This window comes from Triturus cristatus, chromosome 7 (assembly GCF_964204655.1).
Source record: "Triturus cristatus chromosome 7, aTriCri1.1, whole genome shotgun sequence".
Taxonomy (NCBI): domain Eukaryota; kingdom Metazoa; phylum Chordata; class Amphibia; order Caudata; family Salamandridae; genus Triturus; species Triturus cristatus.
Genome location: NC_140590.1, coordinates 491,180,343 through 491,205,893, shown reverse-complemented (window position 1 = coordinate 491,205,893; position 25,551 = coordinate 491,180,343). Strand labels below are relative to the sequence as shown.

General features: G+C 45.1%; 1 protein-coding gene across 3 annotated transcripts in view; it reads left to right on the top strand.

Moving 5' to 3' along the window:
- NDEL1 (nudE neurodevelopment protein 1 like 1) overlaps nucleotides 1-24,677 on the top strand; it is a 399,246-nt gene extending 374,569 nt beyond the window's left edge. For all 3 annotated transcript variants that reach the window (XM_085616844.1, XM_085616846.1, XM_085616845.1), the window contains one exon: nucleotides 23,379-24,677. In XM_085616844.1, the coding sequence (XP_085472970.1) occupies nucleotides 23,379-23,469 (91 nt within the window). In that variant the 3' untranslated portion in view covers nucleotides 23,470-24,677. The remainder of the gene's footprint in view (nucleotides 1-23,378) is intronic.
- The last annotated feature ends 874 nt before the right edge of the window (nucleotides 24,678-25,551 follow it).

Genomic DNA, 25,551 nt, shown 5'->3' with positions numbered 1-25,551 from the left:
CTCTTCTCACCGGACCGGCCTGACCACACAGCAGTGATGTTCACCTCCCACGCGATGTCCAGGTTCCTGGTCGGGGTCGCCCGAGACCTGTGGCTGAGCTCAAGATTAATTCCCCATTTGGTCACTAACTGTTCTCCGTTGGTATAGACCTGAACATCCTACTAAGGGGAGGGGTCCTCCACGTCTTGCCCCGTTTACAAGTGTTTTAGCTTGGTGTTTCTGTGCTTTGTTGATGTTCGGGCGACAGATGCTTCCATTCCTGAAGTGTGGGGTGGGGGGATGGGAGGGATTGGAGTCTTTGCTCCTGTTTGGTTTGTTCTTCAACGTTATTATCTCTTGCACCACCTTTGATCCACAGCACTTGGGGGGGACACATCCCAAACACCGCTATGCTAATCTATCCATGGGCGCTGGGAACTTCCGCACTCTTCTTACCCAGCTCAACTGCCTTGCGATCCGGCTCCTCCCATGGCCGCCTCCTCCTTGGCGATTCTAGCGTGCTCTCATCGCTCTGGCTAATGGCCTGGAATGTTAACGGCCTGCTGGACAAAATCAAGCGCGCAGCTGTCCTGCGATACGCCCAGCGCCAAGAGATGGACCTACTCATGCTCCAAGAAACCCATCTACTAGGCCAACGCTGTCCTTTCCTTGCCCGCTATGGCTATGGCGCGATCTGGCATTCGGGGTTTTGTAGGGGATCCAGAGGGTTGGCAATTCTGGTGCGTCGTGCTCTTCCCCTTGTGGCGCGTAAGGTTACGCATGACCCTCAGGGCTGCTTTTTCTTTTGGAAGGGACCCTCTGGGATCGGCCGCTAAACTTGCTGTCTGTTTATTTTCCTCCTGCTCGGTTGCCCCTACCCTCCGCGGACTTACCCCGCTGATCGCGGCTTTACCTCTGGGACTGACAGTGGTGGGGGGCGACTTTAATGCCATTATGGACCCTGTTCTTGACATTGCGTCCCCTCCCTCTACTTCCAGGACTGTCCAATCCGGTCTTCTCTCCTCATGGATGGCCAGCCTGGGGCTCAGGGACGCCTGGAGACTGTGGTATCCGACGGTTAGGCAATACACCCACACTTCTGCCTCTCACCACACCCATGCACGCCTCGACTATGCTTTCCTGCCGGTTCAGGATTGTCGATCGCTTCAGGCCATATCTATCCTCCCGAGGGGCCTCTCAGATCATACCCCAGTGCTACTTCATGTATGGGCCCTTCCCCCAGCCTCCCAACCACTCTGGCGACTCAACGCCTGGGTTTTCCAGGACGAGGAGTTCAGGGACCGCATCGGTTCCGAACTTGCCAGCTATTTTGCCATTAATCAGGGCTCGGTGTCCTCCTCTCGCACTCTTTGGGAGGCCGGTAAGGCCACTATTAGGGGGTTTGCTAAGGGCCGGCTGAAACCTACTTGCGCGGCACGTGACTCCCAGCTCACACGCCTGGAGGCACAGGCCGCCCTGATTGAGGCGCTGAACCCTGCCGAGAGATCTGCTGCCCAGGAGCGGAGGCAGGAGTTCCTACAAGACGAGATGCGTCAGACCTCTATGGAGGCTGCCAAGCTCCTTTGGCGTTCGTCCGTGGCCCGAGTGTACAGTTGGGGAGACAAAAACGGGAAGCTACTCCACCGCCTCGCCACCTATCCTATGGCCAACCGTATCATACCTGAGATGACAGACTGATGGAACGATTCACCGTGCCCCGGCAGCGGTTGCCCAATGCTTTGCCTCCAACTATGCTACCCTTTATTCGGTGCGTCCGCCTGATCTTTCTCTCCTTGACCTCCGACGGGAGGGGTTCTCTCTCCCTCTTCTTAGCGACTCGGACGCAGCCGTGTTGGACCTTCCGCTTACACCTGCGCAAGTAGCAGCCGCCATTTCGCGTCTGACGGCTGGTAGAACTCCTGGGACGGACGGGCTCCCCCAGGAGTTTTATTCATCCTATCGCGATAGCCTGTTTCCGCCTCTCGTGGAGATGTACAGGGAAGCGATTGAGTGTGGCTCATTCCGGCCATAGACTGATCTTGCTACCATCGTGGTGATTCCTAAGTCCCAGCCCCCCTCGCAGTGTTGCTCGGACTATCGGCCCATTTCACTCATCAATACGGAACTTAAGATCTTCGCTTCCGTATTGGCCAATCGCATACGGCCGCATTTAACCCAGCTTGTCCATCCCGACCAATGCGGCTTTATGCCTCGACGGGGGACCAGGCACTTCACCTCGCCCTTGAGAATCGGCACATGCTTCCTCCATATTTGTCCCTTCTCCTTATTGATTTTGAGAAGGCTTTTGACTCCGTTGACTGGAGCTACTTGGAAGCGGTGTTGGTGCAGATGGGCTTTGGTACTCCTTTCCGTACCCTGGTGAGACTACTCTACCACTGTCCCCGGGCACAGGTCCTCGTCAATGGTGCTTTATCCCTCCCTTTCCCCATTGGATGGGGCACGAGGCAGGGATGCCCCCTCTCCCCGATCCTCTTTGCTCTGGCAATGGAGCCGTTCGCTTGTCTTCTCCGCAGCGACCATTCCTTGACTGGCTGGAGATGGCCTGGTCTAGCGGAGGACAAAATCGCGCTATACGTGGATGACGTGTTGCTGTTCCTGGCGGACCCCACCCGGTCGGGACCTCGTTGCCTTCGGGCACTAGCTATTTTTGAACGAGCTTCTGGCTTGCGGCTCAATCCGGCCAAGTCTGTCCTTGTCTCCTTACACGCGTCGTGCGAATGCTTTGATTGGCAGTCATCGATCCCTCTTCGGCGGTTGTCTTTCAATTACTTGGGGATTTGGGTTTCCCTCCTCCCTGACCTTGCATGGAAGCTCAACGTCACCCCGCTGGTTAAGCAGGTTCGAGCAGATCTTCTTAAATGGCGCACATTGCCTCTAAACCTTCTGGGCAGAATTGCACTGTACAAAATGATGATCCTGCCCCATTGTACATGCTCCAGAACACCCACCTCCCCTTCGCCAGATCTTGGTTCCGGGATATGGACGGTATGGCCACCAAATTCTTTTGGGGAGGACGGAGGTCCAGGCTGGCCCTGGCCCAGTGCCGAATCCCACCGTTTGACGGGGGCCTCGGAATGACGAACCTTTACCTCTACTATCTAGCGACTCGTCTTCTCACGATTCATGATTGGTTCAATGGCGGCTGGTCCGACCTGGCGTATCGCTTGGAACTTCATCTCTTGGGCTTCTCCTCTATCCAGGGGATGCTTTATGGGACCGCAATCCCCCGAGCTCTTCCTGAGATCACGCACGGCGTATTCCTGCCTTGGCATATCTCACTGCGTCATACTTAATGGACAGGCAGGCTGACCCGCTGTACTCCCCTGTGGTGTGGCACAAGACTTCGTGAAGTCGCTTCCCTACCGGGGTTCTGGCAGTGGGATCTCATCGGGGTATCCTTGCCCGGTGACGTCTGGAGCGGTACCCACATTTGGTCCTTCCAAGCACTCCCTCCATCCCTCTCAATTCTTTCGGTACTGCCAGCTGCGCCATGCCCTTTCTTCCCACATTGCAGATGGCACACCCCTACCTGAATATAGTCCGCCCGAGGCACAGGTACCGACTGGGGACTTAGGGAAGGGTGGAGTCTCTCGGATCTACCGTTCACTTACCATCAACACTCCTAATTCCCTTTCCCTACTCCGCGAGAGGTGGGAGGGCTGGCTTGGGGTGCTGGAGGATGAAGACTGGAGGGACGCCCTGATGGCCCCTAGGACGATCGCAGTGTCGGCGAGGCTTCGCCTGGTCCAAATTTACTTTCTGCACGCTGCCTACCTCACACCTCTGCGTCTTCACCGTGCTGGGCTTCGCCCTGACGCCCACTGCCCCCGTTGTGCCCACCCCCATGCCGATTTCTACCATATGGTTTGGTCGTGCTCTACGATCCAGAAATATTGGGAATTGTTAACCCAGGACCTGACGGGGGTCCTGGGGTGGGAGATGCCGCTCGCTCCTATACATGTTCTGTTGGGAGACACTGACGGATTGGAATGCTCTAGGGCAGAGAAACTTTTCCTTTACACAGCACTGGTGGTCGCCAAGAGGGACATTGCTGCGCATTGGTTGGACACTGCTCCTCCCACTCTAGGGCGCTGGTGCCGGGGAGTGGATTGGTGCGCTGCGCAGGAGCGGCCTCTATACGTGGACAGAGGATGTCCTGAGAAATTTCGTCGTATGTGGGGCAAATGGGTCGAGATACTCTAAGATTGAGATGGTGTGGTCCTCTCTTCAGGCACACGTGGATATGCTTTTAGTGATTTCCTTCTGTAACCTTGATGTCAATGAGATGTGTTTTTCTCCCTATTCTGATGATGCATATGTGGCTCTGAATGGTGCTGTTTGTCCTTACCTACAAACCTCAATAAAATTGGCTGTAAAAAAAAAAAAACAATTTCGTAAAGTGCTGTTCCTAGGAAAGCTTTAGGTAATTTCTTCATAGGCTGCTCTTGAGTCTTTATTGCGATGTTTATCTAGACACCAATAGATATGAAACCATGAAAGCCAGCCATTACATGATTGCTTTACCCCTTATAAAAGGCTCTGTCAGGCTTTCCTGTAAATGAAATAAAATATAAAATACTCCAATATAAAAAGGTGTCTAGGCGCTGAGCTATTGTTTTGTTGTGACGTGATGCACCACATACACTCCTACTCCTTTGTGATCACATAGATTTGTGTTATTTTCAATTCAAGGTTTCTGCAGTGTTTTATAATAGTTTGATCATTAAGGAAATGTTGCTGGTACATTAATAGCAAATAACTTCCCTGTAATACCACCACAAATGCTACAGTGTGAGAAAAATTACTTGCTTTGCTATTTTGGTATACTGAAGGTCCTATTGAAAATTAAATTTGATGCTAAAAAAAGTGTGGAGTAATAGATGAGAAAGATGAATTGGTGAGTTAGATTTCGCTAATAACATCTGCTGTTATGAGGGTTACTAGTTAGAATCTCTGCAGGGCGTTCGCTTCCTTGTGAGGTTGGTAAATTTACTTCCTTCAAACCGAGTAATTGCACATGTGAGACACATCATTTAGAGACTGCAAAAATTGTAATATGAAGAAGCTCTTTCCATGAACGAAGTCAGTACAGAGAGTATGGACTGAAGAGGAATGTAACGCAGACGAAGAATGTAAACCGATCGTGACCTCCATCTTAGCCCTTGCCCTATAGTAGATTGAGGTAATTAAGGAAGTTCATTACTTAATCTGTTGCTACTGTTTATATCTTTGTTTTTTGCAGTGCCCATAATGCTGCAGGATTTGCAACTGATTTTGTGTGTCATGATACATGGTGTGGACTCTGCAATTTTTGATCCATTTCTAATAAATTGATCCATTACTACAAGCTGTTTGACTGCAGGCTGTTTTGTTCATGTGCATAACTATGCACCATTGCTGAGCGGGAGAGCTGCATTCGCAAAAGCAGACAGCTGACAAGATGCATTTGGTTGGAGGCCTTATCTACACCAGCTCTCCTTTGAAAGTCGGACCCCAGTATTAAAGAGAAAGAATAATTAATTTAACTTTTAACGTTTACACAGTCGAGTATCTAAGTGTGTGGTATGCGCCATTATTTTTAAAGGAGCCCTTGCTCTAGTCCATCAATCTGGATCTTGTTAACTTGTTGTGTAAGACTGATGTTGAGGAGTAAAAAAGTGGCACATTGACATTTGCAGACGTTTCGTGTAGTCGCCATGCCCCAAAGGTATTGGAAATAAGTGCTAGATGAGCTCTTAACCCTCACTCATAATTTGGCCCTTCACCATACAAGAAATGGGTAACGTGATAAAGACTCCTCTCCCATAATATTGCTTATTGCAAATTAGAGGTACTGGGGAAAATGCCCATTAGAGCTAATCTCTCCCTGACAACACAGTACCTCATAGTACCTCATCCCACCACACAGAATTCTGATAGGGTGCGTTGTTCCCTATATAAAGTCATGAAAAATTCATCTTAGTAGATAAAGGGTCCGTACATTTTTAGGTCCAAGATCCATAGGCTTGTCTACCAAAAAAAGAGTGCAGCAGCTTTCTGAATGCACAGGAAACACATGTACTGCAGAGTTGTTCTTATTAAGGTCACTCGCAGGCTGCTGTGTAGCATCAGAAGTTACCCTTTCAGAATTCACATCAAATTTGAAAGCTTGTGCGTGCATTTATTGGTTGAGCCAGCATGACAGTATGACTGTGAAGTAAGTCCAGACTTTAGTTTGAGCTGGGAATTGTTCATGTGTGTTAAGATTAACTTTTGTTAAACACGCTCTTTGGCGTTTCAGCAATAAGAAAGTATAATTACAACAATATACATTAGTAAGATTAACCCTGTAACCCACTGAAAAGTATCAAGAGTCCTGAAACTAACAAAATCACAGATTTTCAGAAGTAGGAAAGTCGTGGGTAGGAGATAAGAAGGTAGAATGGAAGTCCAAGACATTCATTTTGAAGAAAAGGCTAGGTCTTTAGAGTCACTGTAAATCTTTTTGCAGTTCATCTCTGCAGACTACCATAAAAGTATTAAGACATTTGGGATATGAAAGTCATAAAGAAAAGGGGCAGGTTTAAATTCCTAGACCAAAACGGAAACATTATATTCATAGCATGTGTTGGCCATAGATACATGAGCTTAGCATACTCCTGCCATCTAGTTTTGGGCTTGGACGTTTGCAACTTGTTTTTCTTCGAAGAAGTCTTTCTAGTCACTAGGTACTGTAACTCCTATAGTCTGTAGTGCGCATGATCATTAGCTCCTTTGTTAGATTGTTTTTTTATGCCTTTGGGTTCAGATGTCGACTTTGGAGCTCTGTGATTGAGGCTTCCATTCCGGCCAGGAGCCCGTACCAGTACCCCCGTTTATCACCCTTCAACAGAAGATTCAACAACGACTAATACCTAGTGGTTTCCGTCAAGTATTTTGATCTGCCCGCCCGTGCTCGGTTCAACTTCAACTTCAACTTCCTTTTCTGTCACCGTCTTCTTCACTCAACAACTCAAGAGGGATGGAAAAGACGCCTTCCAGTTTCTGCCCCAAATGCTACACCACGTGCTCCAGGCCGGATTAACACTCTGTCTGCAATCTGTGCTTATCCCCAGAATGCGACTTGTTGCATTGTGAGGCGTGCCTCGCTTTTCGTTCCAAGAAGACTCTTCGGCAATGGAGAGAATGTCGTTGGCCCACTCCACCGTGCAAGAGTGTCAGGCTGATAGTGTACCAGATATCTTCAGGGAGCCGTCGCTAGAGCCGAAGGAAGAACTTGAGGATGCCGAAGCACTAGATGTATCTATGGGCATTCCCATACTGCTCTCCACTAGTGGCAAATGCTCTGATTCTGACCATGACCCGTCCACATCCAAAGAGCACGTCAGTACGCTTGCAAAAGTCATACAGACCCCCACTAAACCATCCAAGATGGCTCATGGAACCCACTGCCCTCGGGCCATGGTGGTATTCAAAAGCAGGCAAAGGAGCAAATACATGTTCCTCAGCTTAAGCAACATTCAACACGTTTCGAAAAGCCAAAAGCATGGAAAGTTGCCTCGGTGGCGGTGTTGAAAAAGCAAACTGACGCCCGGAAAGCTCCACAAGGCATCTGAACCGAAAATATCATCTTTGGATCCAAAGACACCCTTGGTGCAAAAACACGATCAGCCGTAAAAAAAACTATTGGCATTAAACATTCTGTTCATGCCGAAAAACTCTGCGGCAAACACTCTTGGAGCCCAAACAGAAAACTCGAGCGCTAATTCTTGACAAACTGCAAGAAAGACTTGACAAAAAGCAAAAGACCTTGTTTATTAATCCAGACGCCAGCAGTGTAGTGGTAAAACTACCTCTCCTACCAATGTACACCCTTCCTAAAATGAAGACAACTTTTGATGTAGAAATTATGGGGCCACCCAAGGCTCCATGGAAAAGTATAAAGACTTGGGCACTAGCAGTTTCCTCCACACCTCTAACCTCTCCTCCTTCCCTTCCCAAATTACCAGCAGCTGCTGTATCACCAATTCCTACGCAGTTGCCTGGACAATTGCACACATCACCCGCACCATCATCAAAGGGTGACTTTGACATAGGGGATGACATTTACCCCTATGACATTCCAACTTTCCACACCCACAGAAAGATCCAGATACTGTCAGTGACCCATAGGATCACCATGACATAGACCCTGTAGACGTCCCTGTTCCCGACCTGTACTTCGCCAGATGATACAACAACCTACCATGAGGTCTTTAGTAGAGCTCCACACTATCATATGGTGTATCGCCACACGTTGCAGGATGAGGGTGATTTCTTAGTGAAAGCACTAAGCAGATATCAAAGGACAGTAGAGTTCTTTCCCATGCAAAAGGGTATGCTTAAGCCCACAGAGGAAATAATTAGGCAACCAGTCAAATCTGGAGTCATAACTCCAAGGGTAGACACAAAAATAGAAGTTCTGTCCCACCGATCCTACCTACATCAAGGGCCAGGCGCCCCCTGATTCTTTAGTGGGTCACGTTGCCAGAAAAAGGGCCAATTCTCAGGACATTGTGGATGCTCTACCAACCGATAAAGAGAGGATAAGGAGATGATGCAGCAGGAAAACATGTGCCACACAAGCGGCCAACCATCTCCGTATTGCCAATTTGTTAGGCTTACTTTCCTGATACAATAGAACCCAATTGGATGAAATGCAAGAGCTACTCTAACATCTCCCAGACCAATACAGGCAAAGAGGGCGCAGCTAGTAGAGGAAGGCAAGATTATTACAAATGCCACAATACAATGTGCACTAGATTAATCCGATGCAAGGGAGGTGAATACAAGCAGCATCAGCCAGGCGCCACAAATGGCTTAGAGTCTCCGGTTTTAAATCTGATGTCCAACATAATCTACTTAATCTACCATTCGACGGTGAACATTTGTTCGGACCACAGGTAGATGAAATGTTGGGAAAAAATGTAAAAGACCACGACACCACTAAAGTCATGGGTGCACTACAAACTTTAGAGCACAGAAGGGCTCCTTTGGAGAGGACAATATAGAGGAGCATCAAGAACTAGCACCTCCACAGAAAAAGGCAGTGCACAAAAACAGCTAGGTTCCTACCAGTCCCAATCCACAAGAGGAACATAATTTAGGTCACATTACAAAAATAGAGTACGTGGTCGTGGATGCACCTCCAAAGTCACCACTGCCACTAAACAGTGACCCACTAAGCCTCCCCCCTCAAAATTTAACACCAGTAGGGGGATGACTCCAACAATATCACGAACACTGGGCAGACATTACAACATATCAATTTGTCCTTACCATCATAAAGGATGAGTACTAGCTAGAACTTACAGCTGCCTCACCTACAATACCACCACGAATACAAAATGTGTCACCATAACATCTCACACTCCTACAGGAGTAGGTCCAACCTCTGCTTCAAAAAAGGGCCATAGAACATGTCCCAAAACAACACTAAGGACACTGGGTGTACTCCCTTTAGTTCCTTACTTGAAACAAGGATTGAAAATGCAATAGGTCTCACCTTTAATTAAGTTAGCCATTTGCTTTGCTAATGCTATTGTATAGCAAAGCAAATGGCTTTAACTTAATAAAAGGCGAGACCTGTTGTATTTTCAATGCTTGTTTTAAATTTAATGGCAAAGTACACAAGTTACCCCTGTCAGCCGAAGACACAGCAAAAGATGTGAGATTGTATTCTATTACGTTACAGTACGTTCTGTTGTCTTGTAATATCGTATCTGGTTTTGTTTTAAAATATACTGTTTTGACGTAAAAATGGTGCACATATCGTTCTGCTCTAGTTCAAAGTTCAGTAACACGGTTATGGGACCTCAAAATGGAATAAACTGAGCCACGTACAGCAGAAGTGATGCGTTGCTTATTTCACCCCACACACCCTCATACATAGCAAAAATAAAATCCTGCAGAGTAGCTCAAATGTACTGCTTTACAAGTTAGTATAAGCTGCCCAAAATAATGAATTTTGAGCAAGGTACAAAAAAAGAAAGGAGAGTTGAAGGGATGTTTGCATTGTGTTCAGAGATACTGAAGAAGTTTATTGGGGAGTGCCATCTACGGATGCAGCATTTAAGCCAAATTACACATTATTCGCCGGAGAATGCAGTCAACATATTCAAGACCTGTAGGAAGTACATATATTAGATTCATTACCCTAGTTAGGATCTGGGTACACTGGGCGTATACTCACAATGGTATTGTAGTGAAGATCCCGATTTGGAACATCCCCGAAATAATCTAGGAGGTAATCCTATACACACCGCACTACTGCTCAAGTCAAGCTTTCAACATGTAAACTACATTGAGTTACTGGGAGCATCCAGGCAGTGCTTATAAGTTGGATGAAAAAACTGTGGGGGGTAGTTTCTCAAAGGGGCATGACCAATGTAATTAAGGGCATGGCTTAAAACACATAAGCTAAAACATCTGTGTTTAGCATAGTGTGTCGCCCAACTTGAATTTTGCAGGTTCTTTCTTTGCATCCACCTATAGAATACAAGTAAGATTACACCTACAACAAGCCAGGACTATTGGCTTTGTCAATGGTTGTTAGTTACATAAGGTAAATAAGGAACAACTATTGCTTCGTTCTGACATGACTGTGAAGTTGCATCAAAGGCAGTGAAGGGGGGTACTGCTGCAGAGTTAAGGTTTTTTTTCACCCTGATGGTGAGGGCAAAAAGGGAGAGGAGCCCGATAGGGAACCGTTTCAGTGCCTGCTTTTTAGAACTGGCCATGCTCTGCAGCAGCAGGACCCGGCACACTTAAAGCCCTGCATCCGGGGCTGAAAATAGGCTATATGAACTCCAGCACTCACCAATCGATCCGCAAGTACATACCACTGACTGGTAGAGGGAATACAAATATTTACAAATGTAATATAACTCCGCCATTTGTATTTCATTAACACAGTGATGCATTACAATAAATAAATATGCAAGCATGCTACATTTAAAAACCAATATAGGCTATCTTAATAAAGTGAGCAGATAGTCGGAGTATCGTGGCTTCATCCAAGCAACTGTACAGACTATGAGGCTGCATGCACTCCACATACAAAACGGACCACCAAGAGGACAGTATGCAAACAAAACTACCCGCCTAGGTAACTATGTACCTAAATCACAATCGCCTTACAAAGATGGATATACTTAAAAATATCAGATTTCTGTTCTTGGTCTTCTTGCTTTTTGAGGAATAACACAGATACAAAATGCAAAATAAACAAAAACTATCTGTGATGGTAATATTTCATCCCCTTTACAGCCGCAGGGGGTGCTCAACTGACCAATCAAGCGGATTTATAGCGCAGCTTGTCACGCGAGGGGGTATTTAGGTGCTAGAGGGTCACGATGGTTCAGGCGCCAGTCCATCTATTCTTTACAGTACACGGACACTAGCACATGTGTTGTATAAAGCGCAACAAAGAAGTTGATATTCGAAAACAGCAAGACGTGAAATGAGCCATTGCTGGCAAATGATGCTGGCACATAACCCAACTTGTCTCAGTTCACTCAGCATCTTTACCGGGGTGGGCAGTGCATGGATGTTTCAAAGTTCATGTTAAAAAGTATCCCTTTCTAATGAATGCCACTCAATAAAGTGATATAATTAAATATGCTTAAGTGACACGCTTTCTTGTATTAAAGAAATACTGCGGTTTGCTGAACCTATTGCACAAAATATATTTTATGGCTTTGCTCGTACTCTGGCTCTTAGAACAAATACAGACCCTTGGCTCGGCTTCCTAGCCTGCCCACCTCTAGCTCAGTGCATCGTAAAATGTCGGCTGCGTCGATGCTTGTTAACGTGATTTCTCATTAACAGATGCTGATGCACACCTCCTTCACCCATTGCCCCTACAGGGATACTATCCCACTGACTTCACTGCACCAGGCTAACAACTGCAGGCATGGGTCGGCCACTGCATAATGCAGAGACTATGCAGCTGGCCACTTCGGCCGAAAGGCACACAGAGGGGACAGCATCCTAGTGTTGCTCACCTGCTTGGGTGGTAGCTGAGAACATGGGGCCACCATGGGTGGAAATGGCCAGTCACCCCTCTGTTTCATTGCCCTAGGCGTCAGGAGGGGAGGAGTGAGGCTAAGAGGCCTTGTAAGGCTTTTCTCCATGGATTGGCCATCCCGCGCAGTCTCTTATTTACAGGTATTCGGTAACTTCAATCTGACAGCGTGCTATACCTATGGGCGGCACACAAACGTGCCTTGCAACAACTTGTGAACGAGATTAAGAAACATAAAACAGCACTCGGTCCCACATTGGAGGCCGCTGCTGTTTACCGCCAGGAAGGCTGGCTGTTGGCAGACAGCTTCCTTTCCAACAGGTGGTGGTGGCGCAGCATCAGATGTACACTTACATGAACACAGGTCTCGGAGCATCGCCAGCTCTCCAGTGCTACCTGACCTGCTTGCACAGGCTGAGGAGATAAAAACCCGTCTTTCTCGAAGCTGTGCGCACAATACACTCTAGCCGAGGCCACGTTCTACCTGCAGGGCCGCCTCCAGTCGCACGAGACAAGTACAAATTACCATCGATCGTTGCGCGGTGTGACATCCAACGCCAACCCGGGCAACACAATAGTGAGCTCACAGGACGCATATTGCCGCGTGCCACCAAACCCCTAACATGGATACGCCACAATACCGGTACCAACAGAATTACTCGATTAGCATAATCAAGAGTGGGAGAACTAGAAATCTTTCCCCCACTAATCAACGTCCACAAGTTACGTGCAGACTGCTCTGAAAGACCATTTTCTTGCTAGTAAGGCCTTGTTGTGCTTCTACCCTCCCTTAGCGCCACAAACACAAAACACAGCTATGTCCCCTGTACGCGGCCCCTCTCCGAAAGCCGGCCATGGGTCGAGGGACGAACACCCCCACAGCAACCCATGGTCACGAGGGAGGGAGCATGTCGCGTTGGCTGCCCAGCCCCGAGGCGCTTTGCCCCCAATGCTACTCTACCTTGCCAGATCTCGTTCCTCGAGTGTAGCACGTATACAGGAGGACCTCTCCGCCGGACACTCACGCTGCAACTCTTCTCCTCCCTCCTCTCGCTACCCGGCATAGCTCATAGCTGGATCACCTCCTCCGCTCCCGAAACTGGGCTCTGATCCCAAATGCCGCTCATCAGGGAAACGCTGGTCGATTCGACAGCCGTTCACATTCGCAGTCTCCTGCAAATGGCTAAAAAGAGAGAAAAGCAAGTTACGGGCGCTTTGACGGCCCAGACCTGTATGCTGGGGAGCGCGAGACCGCGTGTTTACTTTTGCATCTCGCTTTCACTTTAAGTAAAAGCGAGATGCAAAAGTAAACACGCGGCTGACGGCCAAAGCTGAGCGAGAGAAAAAAAGGGAGTAATAAAGAAGAGTGTCACGCCGCTGGTAACGCATCAAATCCCGGTGGGCGTGGCCAAAAAAAGACAAGGTGGCAACAAGGAGGGACTAAGAAGCCTCCTTTACAATGAGAAGCCAGCGTTTTGCAAGCAAGATGACGCAAACCAATCAAAAAGATGGGTGGGGCTTCAACTCCGCCTCCGAGAGCTTTGGAATCTGTATTGATTCCAAGAAGCTCTCGTATGACGTGAGCTGCGCATGCGCACTGCTTTCGCCAGCAGACCCCTAAAAAGGACAAGACTTTAAGGCCTATCCTAGACTTCAGGCCACTCAATAAATACATCCTATCTGAAAGTGTTTATATGGTAACCCGACAGGAAGTAACCCCTTTGCTACAGCAAGAAGATTTAATGACCGCCATAGACCTCAAAGACGCCTACTTACACATTTAAAAGCACCCAGCACATCACCGCTATATTTGTTTTTCAGTAAACGGATAGCACTATCAGTTCAAGGTGTTGCCATTTGGAATAGCTACTGCATCAAGAGTATTCACAAAATGCCTTGCAGTGTTAGCAGCTCATTTTTGAAAGGATGAGACGCGTGTTCTATATCTGAGACGAATGGCTGATCAAGAGTCCCACTAACCAGCGATGTTTGCAGGACACTTAAAAGGTATTCCACCTTCTACTCAAATTAGGCTATACACTCAATACTGCAAAATCTCATGTGCAGCCTTTGCAAATTCAGCAGTTATTCAGTGCAACATTAAACTCAGTTACAGCTAAGGCCTATCCCAGTCCAGATAGGGTGCAAATGTTTCAGTTCGCATCACCTCTTTTTCACCCATCATCACCTCGCAGTCAAAACAGTCATGAGTTTTCTTGGGATGATGGAATCCTGCATCTCCATAGTGTCGCACGCATGACTGCATATGTAGTCCCTTCAACGCATACTACAATCATAATGGTCTCAAGCAGGGGGGCATCTATAAGAACTTGTGTTGGTAGGGCCAGCGACCCACCGCTATCTGCTGTAGTGGAAAAGCACCAATCTTTTGCAGGGTAGGACGCTCAAAGCCCCAATTCCACAAATCACCATTATGACAGATGCATCCCTACAGGGTTGGAGGGGCACATATTCGGGGCCTCACACGACATGGCCTCTCATCCCCACCTCTAAAACACTTCACGTCAATCATTTAGAGCTTCTTGCAATTCAATTAGCTCTGAAAGCTTTCCAACAACATATCAACAAAGTAGTGTGAATCCTTATCGACAACATGACCACAATCTATTATATTGTTATATTAAAAAACAGGGGGGGAACACACTCCATTCAGCTCTCCCACATAGCAGAGTGGATATGGCACTGGGCCATACATTAAAAAATGTACCTCCTAGCAGAATACCTACCAGGGGTGGACAAAGACTTTGCAGAGATACTCAGCACAATGCATCAGCAAGTACACAAGTGGGAAATCAACAGAGCTCTCCTCCCCATATTTCCATTGGTGGGGAAATCCAGAGAAAGACCTTTTTGCAACCCAGCAGAACGCAAAATGCCAAAGCTTCGCCTCCAGGTTTCCTCACTCGCAGTCCAAGGGCAATGCCCTATGGTTCAATTGGTAAGGTATATTTGCTTATGCTTTTACTTTTCTCCCACTCATTCCTTACATGGTTCAAAAGCTAACATGAGCATCCCTCACATTAATCCTAATAGCCCCAACATGTGCGCCACAAGCATGGCTCACACCCCGACTATAACTATCGGTAGTGCCCCATGTGAAACTGCCTCTCTGGCCACATCGTCTAACTCTGGAAGCGGGAAAAGTAATGCATACAAATCCTAAACAGCTCAATCTGGCAATTTGACTCCTGAGGTCTTAGATTTTTTGGACACCTTAATCTACCATAAGAATGCATGGACCTTCTAAAACAAGCATGCGGGCCAGCCATGCAAGCCTGTTATGCTGCCAAATGGAAAAGATTTGTACATTTCTGCTTAGCCAAAACAATCCAACCCCTCTCACCAACAGTGAAAGACCTTATTAGTTATCTTTTTCATTTACAACAAGCAGAACATGCAGCTGTTACTGCTTACATCCAACTCAGACAACATATGTTGCTCTTTAAAATTCCAATAATCAAGGCATTTATACAAGGTCTAAAAGGAGTCATTCCACCTTCAATCCCACCACTACCAGTTTGGAACCTAAATATCATTCTCGCTAGAACCACTACTTTCATGTGATTTACAGTTCCTCGCATGAAAAGTAGCTTTCTCCTGCATCTCTCAGGTGAATAAGTGAACGTCAGCGCTTACTTAAGAAGAATCAGTGAACTTCAGCGCTTACTTAAGAAGAATCGTTCTTCCAAATCTGTCCAAGTAATTTGGTGGTACTTACTATTTCTTGCTTGAAAAATGCTCCACTGCACAGGTCCTTGGAAAGTAAGATTTTGGAGTGGGGTAAGGAATGTGACACGTGTTTGAGTACAGAGCATAGTGGACTCAGACCTTCTGACTCATTATTTTCCAAACTGTGGGTCGAGATCCAATTTTTGGTGGGTCGCTCAAGTCCTGGTCTATAATCAACTAATATTTAAAATGATTAGCCCTGTGTGTACTCCAGTGCACAGGTGATGAACATTGTCCCTAGGCGCAATTTTAAAACAAACCCTTGCAAGCATTCCCAAGCAAGACTCCAGGTTAACCTTCTAGTATTTGTTTGCCGCTGTATTTTATACTTCTCAAAGCCAGTTCAGCAGAGAATCTAGTCACTATATATGTAATCATACACAACCATAACACTTGTGTATGACTTTTACACAAAGGTTAAATCTAGATGTGCCCTAACTGTCAGAGCTGCCAACATTTGATCTGAGAAACCATGTTGGAATCCCGGCGTTGGCTCAAAATCTTTTGATCCCAGGCAAATCACTTAATTTCCCGTGCTTATAATAAAATGAATCTGACCTTGTGTAATATAATCTGGTTCTCATGTAAAGTGCTCCAATGCCCTTGGACCATGTGTGTGTGTGTGTGTGTGTGTGTGTGTATGTATGTGTGTGTGAGTGTATATATGTGTGTGTGTGAATAGATAGATAGATATCTTGGTGTTGATACCAATGATTCTGCAGCAGAGTATAGAACACTGTAGTAATCCAGACAAATAAGTCCAATAAGATCTTGAAGTAACTTTGTTGGAGTTACAAATGTACATGCAGCAACCTTCAGCAATACAGTCTCGTACTGGTTATATTTAGAATCTTAGTTGTGATGCATTTCTACTGCATCACAGTTACATCATACAATTCTAGATATTACCACATATCTTCCCCCTTATAAAATTAAAAGAATAAAAGAAAAACAATTGAGAAACATGTAACGTGAAGTATAAACCTTGATGATAAAACTATTAACAATGTTGTTATAATATAAAATTCAAAGAACAAAATATTTTATAAATGATATACTTCACACAAATTTCCGAACATTTCATAAATGAGATACCTTACATAAATTTCCAAAACTCCACTTCTTTCCATCATCCAATTGAGCTACAGAACCCTTGACAGATATCACTTTATGTGGCTGAGAAAACCTACTCTCTCCTCTTCACAAATCCAAATCTCCTTATCACAACCCGATCACCTTCCACGAACACCAACTCCTTAACACCTTTTCTACTGTCAAAAGCTGTCTTATTGCGCCATTGACTCTCTGCAGCTCTTGACTTCATTTTTTCTCTGTCAACCCAAACCTGATTCTTCTCTTTCAACCACATGGGAGACTCCTTAGTGCCTTTGAAAGCAATAAAAGGAGAAATTCCTGTCACTGAGTGAGGCGTAATCCTATGACCCCACATCATTCTCCGTAACTCATCTTTCCACGATAAACCATTAGATAACGAAAGTTGAATGCATTCCATCACAATTCGGTTTGCTCTTTCTACAAGTCCATTAGCTTGTTCACGGAACAAAACAACTCTGTCATGAGAGATCCCAAGACTATCAAGAAAACTACTCATTTCAGAAGAAACTAATTGAACTCCATTATCAGTCACCAGTGTTTTCGGTACCCCTTCCTCCAAGAAGACCTCTTTGAGAAGTTTTATCACATTAGCAGTAGTGACTTGACCCCTAGATGTACACGTAAACCCTTCCTATGATGATCCACCAATACAACCAAGAAACAATTACTGCTTCCTAGTTTATCAACTGGACCCAACACATCCAATGCCAATTTCTCCCATGGTCTCATTGGTAATTCTACACATCTCAAAGGGGGTTCTCTTGTAATTTTAACCTTATCACTATTGCTACACGCATGACAATCTTTCACTAAATCTTCAACATTCATGTCCATTTCAGGCCACCAAAAAGACTCTCTCAATCTCCACGTAGTTAAACTTCTACCTAAGTGTCCTTCATGTACGATCCTCAACAACTTTGTTTTCAACAAGACCGGAGGAATTATTCTATTCCTGCTCAAAATCTTATCTCCTTGTACGCTAAGCTCATCTTTTACTGACAAATAATGTTTATGCGTTTCCGCCCCAATAGAATCATTCCAACAATTCATAATGAGCTCCTTCAGCTTCTTATACTCATCTATTTCCATTGCTTCCTTCCAATCCACCTGATTGATAGCAAATTCACTATCCACACTTACAACTAAATCCTTTAAAATTTCCACGCAAGAATCATCCTCAACTGGCGTTCTGGAAAGACAGTCAGCAATAACATTCTTCTTCCCACGCACGTACTCCACTACAAAATTGTAATCTAAAACAGACAGTAACCATCTCTATATGCGAGATCCCATACTCGTCGCCATAATTTGTAGTAATCCAGACAAATAAGTCCAATAAGATTTTGAAGTAACTTTATTAGAGTTACAAATGTACATGCAGCAACCTTCAGCAATACAGTCTTGTGCTGATTATATTTAGAATCTTAGTTGTGATGCAGTTCTACTGCGTCAGTTACATCATACAATTCTAGATATTACCACATACACATACACACACATTCACACCCCCAACCTCTGCCTGCAGAAGAGGTTTCTTAAATTTGCTCAAATCATTGGTATCCGCAGCAAGATTTTTCAGAAGCCTTGTGTTTTTAGTGAACAAGATGCCACAGGCCACCAACCCACTATGAAAAGTGTTCCGACTCCAGTGCAGTTAATCATCTGCCGCTTTTATAGTCAGATCAATATTTGTCCATGTCGAAAGGTAGTTACGGTTGTGGCATTTACAAACAATTGCCGTTATTACATTTAAAAAAAGCCCTGCCTCATGTCCATTAAAGGTAGATGGGCCGCAAAAGTGTGTTGTCCTACAAATTGGGTCATGGTTCTAAAACGTTTTGGAAACACTGGGATAACTCACACATGCATGATGACATGCACATTTTGTTTTGGGAAATTTCAGTGTCTGATCGTGATAGATACAACTAGCTGCAGATTTCTTACCTTTGGATTTCCCAGGCTGATGGAGGTCCACCTGAACTTCCCTCAGAGGAAGTCAGGACTTTATTGGCCAAGGGTTCCGGCGCTGTGGTTGCTATTCACGCTGCATTCCGGTCCCGAAAAAAGAACAAGGGCCTTTGTCCTATCCTAGATCAGCGATCTCTCAACTACTTTCTCAAAAAGGAAAATTTCAAGATGCTCACTCTGATTCGGGTCTTGTCTGCCCTAGACTCTGGAGACTGGATAGTAGCGTTACACTGCAGGACGCCTGTTTTCACATTTCGGTCCTGCCTGCTCATTGGCGTTGTCTCTGGTTCACAGTAGGCCACGAGTATTTTCAGTTGACAGTGCTCCCCTTTGGCCTTAACAGCTCCACTTGAGTGTTCATCAAGGTGATGGCACTGGTCACAGCTCATTTGCTTAGATCAGGGGTGCCAGTCTTCCCCAATCTCAATGACCGGCTGTTGAAGGCAAGCTCACTCCAGGCTGTCCCCGCCCATCTCCAGCCAACCTCCTGCTTTAGCTGGGGTTCACTAGCTGGGGTTCACTATCAAAGTGCCAAAGTCACACCCGACTCCCTCTCAGATGCTCCCTTTCATCAGAGCTGATCTGGACTCAATGCAGTTTCGGGCCTATCCTCCCGAGCTGCGAATCCAGGATATTCAGGTTATGATACCAATGTTTTAGCTTCTATCTTGGATTTTTGGGAGACTGACTCTGAGACTGCTGTGCTTTGTGGTCTCCTGCATCCTGCTAGTGACACATTCTTGATGGTATGGTCGGGTTCTGCAGTGGGACCTGAAGTTCCAGTCGACGCAGAATCAGAGGGAATCTCTCCGACATCTTCCAGATCTCGGAGGGAAATGCACAGGACCTGCAGTGGTAGCTGACCAACCGCGATTGGGTCTGCTGCAGACCCCTCTCCCTTTCCCAACCAGATCACTCAGTAGTCACAGATGTGTCACTAATGGGATGCAGCGGCCATCACGGTGATGTTTGAGATGATAGGACTCTGGTCTCTGGCAGAATCTTGACTCCACATCAATTTGCTGCAGCTTCCAGCGATTTACTTGACCTTGAAAGCTTTTCTTACTTCCATCAAGGAAAAGCTGGTTCAGTTGTTCTTAGAGAAAACCACCGCCATGTGGTACTGCAGCAAACGGGGCGAAGTGAGGTCATGGGCCCTTTGTCAAGAGCAATGCAGGGCTGACAAACTCAGCCGTCTATGTCAAGTAGATCATGAGTGGCGTCTACATCTGGAAGGGACGCAAGGTCTCTTTCAGAGGTGGGGAGAGCCTTGGTTAGATCTGTTTGCCTCTACAGAGAACGTGCAATGTCAGAAGTTTTACCCGTTGGAGTTTAGAAAGCGGCTGTCGCTCGGAGACGCTTTTTGTCAAGTGGGGCTCAGGCCTGCTATATGCCTTTCCACCCATTCCACTGCTGCCAGAGTGCTCAAGAAGATCGGGAGTGACCAAGCACAAGTCATTCTTGTGGCTCCAGAGTGGGCATGGAGAGTCTGGTATCCCGAGCTTATCCAATTGAGCATTGGTTCTTCGATCAGGCTCCGGCTTTGGGTGAATCTTCTGTTGCAGCAGACCCCACCTTCTTGTGCGGAGATTGAGCTGCGGTAGTTGATAGCATTCAACCTTTCTCCTGAAGTCTGTAATGTTATTTTGGCAACCCGGTGTCCTTCTACCAAGACTATATACGCCTTCTAGTCGAGCAAATTTGTAAAATATTTTACAGAAAGATCTATTGATCCTCTTCTGCTCCCCTCTCTCAAGTCTTGTTTTTTGTTTTGACCCTTGCCCAGCAGGGCTCTGCTCTGGGTTCTCTTCAAGGGTACCTTCTGGCTTAGTTTGCCTTCTTGATGCTTCAAGACCAACCCTCTTTATTTAAATCACCTATTGTAAGTAGATTTCTTAAGGGGCTTGTACACGTGTTCCCACCTGCCCATTCATCATGCCTCAGTGGGACCCTAATTGGTTTCTTATCTTCCTGCTGATGTGTGCTTTGTTCGAATCTCTGCAAAACTGCCTCTCTGGCTGCCTATCATCAAAACAGCCTTCTTAGTGGCAATTACTTCACTCAACCTCTGCCAGGAGGGTGAGTGAATTGCAGGCTGTCATCCAAGCCTCCTTGTCTGACCATCTTCACATATAATTTGGTGCTTCACACTAGGGCCATGTTCATAGCGAAAGTGGTAACACCATTCCATGTGGGGCAAACAGTCACCTTACCCATTTTCTATGCTCCTCCGCACCGCTCTGAGGAGGAGTGGCTCTTCCATCTGGACCCAAAAAGAGAGTTGTCATTCTATCTTGACCGCACTGAAGAGGTCCTTGTGGACGACCATCTCTTCATGAGGTAGGTTGGATCAAAGAAAGTTTGTGCGGTGCAGAAGTAGATTATTTTGCGATGGATCGTCCTCCGCGTCAATATTTGCCATGCTCTGGCCGAAAAGCAGCCTTTGAAGGCTTAAGGGCTTAATCCACCAGAGCTAAGACTTCTACCACGGCATTGCAGCATGAAGTTCCAGTCCTCGACATTTGCCAGGCAGCAGCGTTTACCAAATATTACTGGCTGGATATTCCAGTCCAAAGGGACAGCCATTTTGGCCGCTATGTCCTGCAGGACTTCCAGGTCTAACCTTGTCCGCAGTTCCTACTCAGAGTATGGTATTGCTTGGATATCTATCAAAGGTAAGGAATCTGGGTCTAGATGCCTCTATCAGATGGACAAGTTACTTGCCTTTGGTAACGCCTTATCTGATAGAGACATGATCTAGCCGCCAATACCTTATCGACCCAGTGATCTTCCTCGCACTGCGGACAGGTTTTTAGGGTCAGGGCGGTTCCCTTTCAGGGCCCTGGACGTTATAAACACACCACTGCCAGTGCACTTCATGGCTCTGCGCTCCTGGTGTGGAAAGTCAAAGTTACTGACATCAGGGCACCAAAGTGATGCCTATATAGTAGACGTGAAAGTCCCTACCGGTGTGAACGACACGACGTCATGCGGAGCCAATTGTTGCCACCTACCGGTGCGCAAGGGTATTGCTCAAGGAAAAGTCTTCCGAATCTAGCCTGACACCTGGGAAATCCAAAGTTAAGGAATCTGGTGCCAGATCATGTCTCTACCAGACAACTCATTACTGATGGTAAGTTACTTGTTCATTTATACTATTACCTCCTCAATTTGGCCCAATGAACATCATATCCCATCAGTAGCATAAAAAGAGCCGATTCAGGTGGGAGACTTTTGATTTTGTTTTTTTGTTTTATTAGCCAAACATGTTAATCTCCTGCCTAAAATTGCCTTTGCTTCTTTGTATATCAATGGGGAAAATGAAGTCCCTCAATTTCTTTTCCCCCTTCTTCCTAGTTATAAAATGTTGGCATGTATGCAATAGAGAGACCAAGTGCTTTTAAAATATTCCTATGAATTGGTGTTTTATTTTTCTTTCAACGTTTCGGATCCTTTTGGAAGAAACAGTGCATCGAGTGTAGCACTACACATTCGCACACCACTGTGCGCACATATCATCCCCATGCACTATTTTGAGGCAGTACAATTCTCACTTCTGCAAAGTTTTTTTTTTTTTTTCCACTGAATCATAATTAACTGATCTTATCGTGTTTCATTTCATGTTCTACTGGGCGGAACCTTGTTCTAGAAGCATTAATCGCCCCTGGTTCAGTGTAGTGTTAAAAAAAAGGAAGCCCATGTCTCCCTATAGCTATGCATGCAATGTATCATCCTTGTAAACCTTACCCCCCTCCCCACCCTCACCTTCTTAACTTACTTATCCTCAGCCTGATTCCATTGTCTGGGATTGTGGTAATAATTTAACTTGCACATTAATTGTTTTGTGGAAGAATAAATAATTTAGTTCAAATGTTTAATCCGTGGATACCATAGAATTTTGTTATTTTTGAGCAATTGCCCGTTAATAATAGTGCTGTATTAATCACCATACTTTTTATCCTTGAATTTATTAGTATGAATACCTAAGATTTTGCTTTTCTAACGAGCTTTGCCTGTACCATATATTTTAGGAGCAAATGCTTTTGAGTTTAATAGGTATAATGCATTGTATCTCTTGTATTTTGCATGTTTATTCTTAAATAATTTCAGGCATTATTAAATATAATAGAAAAGCTATTAGACTGGGAAATTGCCTCACAGGAAAATAGAGTCCCTGTTGAAATGCCTTTACATTGCATTTGGCAGAATGGTTAAGTCCAACTGTATTACCTTTTAGCTAAAGCATTGAATGTAAAAAGGACATTTGAAGAGCTAGAGGACGGATGTGTTTTACAGGGCTGCACTTCTGCTTTTAGAAGCAAGGTGACCTTGGTGCTTTGCTATATATCCTTCTCTGCTCGCAGATTTGCTTTATCCGAGGAAGCAATGCAGCTCTGTAACTAGCAGTTAAACAGTGAGACCTGTTGCAAACACAATGAAGTTGTATTCTGTATTTAAAACCACTGCTTAACTCCTAAATCTCTTTTTGGTCCCATCCTAGGGCAGTAAATGGTTATGACCAAGGACCTCCGCCAGTTATAGGATCATCAGTACCCTCTGCTCCACCTGGTATGCTTCCACTGAGTGTATGAAGAGCTGAGCCATGTATGGACTCATTTTACGTCAGACAGAGGAAGGGAATGGGCAAGAAAATGCTTTATAAGAGGGTGCATTCATTTGAGCTGGAGCTGAAATTTGACTGCAGAAGAGAGCAATCCAGCCTGCCCATTACCTCCACCCCGATGCACAGCGCCGAATCATTACAGCACGTGCTGCACTTTGCACCTTCACAACCGTTTGGTTTCTTGACCACTCTCGAATCTCACCTTGAATTTGTTGCAGTGCACCTTGTCTTGTGCAGTGGCACATGTTTACATACATAAGGGTTGCCATTCTTCCTATTGGTGTGGTATACTAAAGATTTTCAGCATAGAAGTAACAAAACCCTTATTTAAGGAAAAAAAGTATGAAGTATGAAAATATTCTTCTCCTCAAACACGGTTTGTTTCAAATCCTAGTAAAACGGTTTTAAAAGGATGCAAAATTCTCTAGTCAAGATGGTTGCACACTCTTTGAGGACCTGTAAAGCAAAGGTTGCTTGATAAACGCTAGCGAAAGCACATTGTCCTCTACAAAGAATCTACCAAACAGCTTCAAAAGGATCTCCATTCCAGGCGACTACAATCCAGAGATTTTAAAGTATTAAAGTGTTCATAAAACTCTTGTATCATAGACCCTTTTTTTTTTTTTTTTTAATTACTGAATCCCATATGGACTTCTGATTATCAGGCCACTTTGTACATTGTAGATCTTTCAGGCTCTCTTGTTGTGATTATCTATGTGCCTCAGATTGGTGGCCTGGAAGGACCGAATGCCACCATTGACGTATGTTATGTTAAATGTGTGTATATAATAATATATTTGATTAAATTCACCTTTGCGTTGAAGATTTAATTTGAAGGGTATTTAACTGGTTTATCAAATATTGAACATGCACTAGGTTTCCTTCATAGAATTGAAAAACCTACCAACAATATTTTTTTTCTTCTAAAGTCATTTTTCTCTTAACGTTGTTCGGTGATTTTTTTTTTCTCACTGCGTTTTTGGACTGTTTACACATGTTATTTTATTGTATATAAGTTTATAAACATATTTTTTGCCTACAATCTTGTACATAATTTGGACTCAGTAGCTATTTATTTGGCATATTTCAGTCATAGAAGTTCACACATTATCATGACGTGGATTAGGCTGTCTGAAACGGTGAGCTTTTTTACAAAATAAAGATCTTTTAAATATACCTTCAGTGAATTTTGGAAAATGAAATTACCAGAAATATTTTGTTACAATAAAGAAACAACAATTTTTATATATAAGGACATGAATTTTCAGGCCAATGCCTTTCAGACGTACATGTTATGAATATGTAATGAAATGGGTTTCCAGATTTGGTAATTTTTCATGAAGGAAAATGATCTTTCGTGATCACAGGTTTATGTAGGTTTGTTTATGAAATGCACATCCACTCTTGGTACTACCTAAAGGGACAGATGTAAAAAGTAAGCTTTAATCGCATATGCAATAGGAAATGTAGATTTGCATCCATCAAGATTTCCAGGTTTCCGCTAACCTGAACCAGTGTAAGTCAACTGCCCAAAGAGGCTTCTGGCCAGAGATACACTTTAGCTGACATGAGCAAAATCTCAGATTTCGGCTAGTCTGTTTCAAAGTGTTCCTACCTATTCAACCAATTATGGATTCCTGAGCCCCATATAGACCATGCCTTTAAAAATAACAGGTTCATTTTAAGATTTTCCACTAACTGATAGATACTACTAGCCACAGATTCCACACCTTTTGAATATTCCTTAGGTGTCAGACTGGATCCAGAAACTTTTCCATAGTACCTCTTTCAGCCCAAAGGTGGCACCATGCAGCTCTGCACTGATGCCGTTCTGGTGCGGAAGTGGCATGTAGGGCCTATATAGGCACCTCTCCCTCGTGCTGACTTCGATTTCTATTTTTACTTAACCAGACACCGATCCGGAGCATCTCTCAGATACCCTTTCTTCACAATTTTTCTTTGAAAACTTATCCAATGTGCAGGGGTTGTCACCCCCTAAAATGACAGGTTTAAACCCTGTATGTACTGCTACAAGCTGATGTTGGTGACA